This window comes from Adelges cooleyi, unplaced genomic scaffold (genome assembly GCF_023614345.1).
Source record: "Adelges cooleyi isolate 19-005CV unplaced genomic scaffold, UGA_ACOO_1.1 ACOO_flye_CR_arks_rails_tigmint_CR_PRNA_115, whole genome shotgun sequence".
Lineage (NCBI taxonomy): Eukaryota > Metazoa > Arthropoda > Insecta > Hemiptera > Adelgidae > Adelges > Adelges cooleyi.
The window spans coordinates 769,740-772,236 of NW_026095768.1; the positions used below are offsets into that span (position 1 = coordinate 769,740).

Below are 2,497 nucleotides of genomic sequence, written 5' to 3' on the forward strand. Positions count from 1 at the left end.
AATTTTTCAATAGTTTTCCGTTGAATTTATAATAAATAAATAATCCAAAAATTGACGAAAATGACATCTGAAAATGAGCTTCTGCCATCACGCCACAGATATGCATTACACAGACACAGAAAAATAAATAAATAACCAATTTGATAATTTATTACTGGCTTGTATTCAACTATACTATGTAGTTTGCGTTTATAGCAACAACGAGTAATTTAATAAGATTTATTTCATAATTCTAACTGTCAACTTTCGAAATTTCGAAGAATATAATTTTGTATATCCTCGTATAGCAATGGCTACGGACTATGCAGCAGATTTTACCGAGATGGTGGAAGTGGCCAAAACGATGATTCCGCTTTTACGTGACATGGATGGTAATACATTATTTTAAACTAACACAAGAAAATCTTGATATTATATATATATATAATCAAATACTAGCTAGATTTTTTTTTTCTGAATTGTTTAATTTTCAGTTGACTTAATTTTTAGCTTCGATGCTGAGACGAGAAGGTATTATTTTTACAATGATGTGTTTTTTTAGTGTCTAGTCCCACGATATCTTCTTAATCGATTCTTCGTGTAGCAACTTTATAGAATAGAAATCGTACCTGAAAGATACTTTATTAGGGCCAAGAATTTTTAAAAGTTAATTTTTTCCCTACCAAAATTAATAAAAAATACTTACTTTAAAAAATGTACAACAAAATTACATATTCTTAAACTTAAAATCACGGCATTCTATTGCTTTTTTGAAAATAGTCCAGTTATTTTTAATATTCTTTAGACATAGTACCACCGATAAACGTTGACAAACCATAAAATCATAAACCTTTTTCCCTAAAAGCATGAAAACTTTTTCTTAGTTTTAGTTCCGAAGTTTGCCCAAAAAAAATTCTAGTGTGGGACAACATTTTTTAAACATCTGTAAACAGTGTTTATTTTATTAAGGGAAAATTTGGCAAACAATAAACATACAGGTCTGAGTGCATGGTTACTTCCTAAGTAACCATATGCAAAAGACCTCACTGTATTGGCTTTTTTTGATTTTGGGTCCAACAGAACGCGCAATATGCGAAAAGTGGATATCAAGAGCCAAATCATTGCAGGGTAGAGACCTGAACGTACTGAAACACCGAAATAATTTTATGAAGTATTTTTTAGAACTCATGAAACAGGCAATCGCCGATTCTGGTGAAACGCCAGCATGTTGTTCGTGGGGTGTGAGTTTTAAAATTTTAAATTAAAAAATATTATGTAATTATTATAAGTAAACGTTTTCACGCAGAAACCGGAACCAGGTGTGTTCGACAAACAGCCGCCACCGCCTAAGCCGTTGCCTTATCAGTGCCATTGGACTCCGGATAAAAGGACATACGTGGCCATCCAGCCTTTGCCTAACCGCGGTGCCATGGTGTACATGGCTGTAGCCGAGAAACCGGAATTGGGCTGGGAGTTTCCAAATGAAAAATTATGATTTTATTAAGGAAATAATCATAACAAATAACGTTGAGTTTTAATTATATAACACGAAACTGGAAGAAAACATTTTAAATAAAACCGCCAATGCAATATATAACCCGAGTCCTTATTCAAAAGTCGAATTAATAAATTGTCTCGTTTGTATAATAATATATGCATTGGTAGTATATAGAATATCTGAATAATACAAAATCACACAATACGTGTGCCGTAAAAAATATAATACGATTGTTCGCGTCGATAACGCTCAAACAGCAGTCAGGCAATGATAGTGAATGCCGTGTGGCATTATACGACTCGCGTTAGATAATCAGGGTTGCCAGATTGTGTGGTTTCTCGCCAATTGGGCTATTTTTAGTTTCTAAATGGGTGGTTGTGGGCTAGATACCAATAATAACTACCTACGTTTAAAAATGCATTAAATTTTCAAAAAAAATTATTTTCTTAAACAAGTTGTGGTTGACATTGCCAATGCGTTTCTGCTAGTAGCCCTCAACTCTTTATTTTGTATTGAGCTGATCACACTAGCGGATCATCGGTTGCGGTTGATTGTCATTTAAATTATTTATTTATTTATATTTTAAAATGTATTTGTTTTAATTTGTAATTATTATTTATAATTATTTAAATTTTAAAATTGACATGATAAATTATAAATAACTATGTCATATTCTACCGAAAAATTAATTATTGAAATCCAAAACTACCCTTTTCTATGGGACATGAGTTCCAAAGACTACAGCGATAGGGACTTGAAACATACATGTTGGATGAAGGTAGCTAGCGGAGGAAGTTTATTCTTCAAAATGGAATGATTTTGAAACGAGCAAAAAAGAAGAAAAAGGCATGACTTACATTAATATACATGTATGATACCAGATACCTACATATTAAATATATATCAATAAAATTAGATATTATGTAGATTGTAGGTAATATGTTTTATAAATAAGTATGTTAGCATTCAAAATAAATGCAATAATCACAAAGTACATATTATTATTTCATCATGTATTTA

The 2,497-nt window shown here is 31.4% G+C and overlaps 1 protein-coding gene across 1 annotated transcript; it reads left to right on the top strand.

Annotated features, from left to right (window-relative positions):
* Positions 1 to 289: 289 nt before the first annotated feature.
* Positions 290 to 1,474, top strand: LOC126847674 (uncharacterized). The gene is made up of 3 exons (XM_050588053.1): positions 290 to 371; positions 1,060 to 1,220; positions 1,286 to 1,474. Exons 1-3 carry the CDS (start codon positions 290 to 292, stop codon positions 1,472 to 1,474), a joined length of 432 nt encoding a protein of 143 aa, XP_050444010.1.
* The last annotated feature ends 1,023 nt before the right edge of the window (positions 1,475 to 2,497 follow it).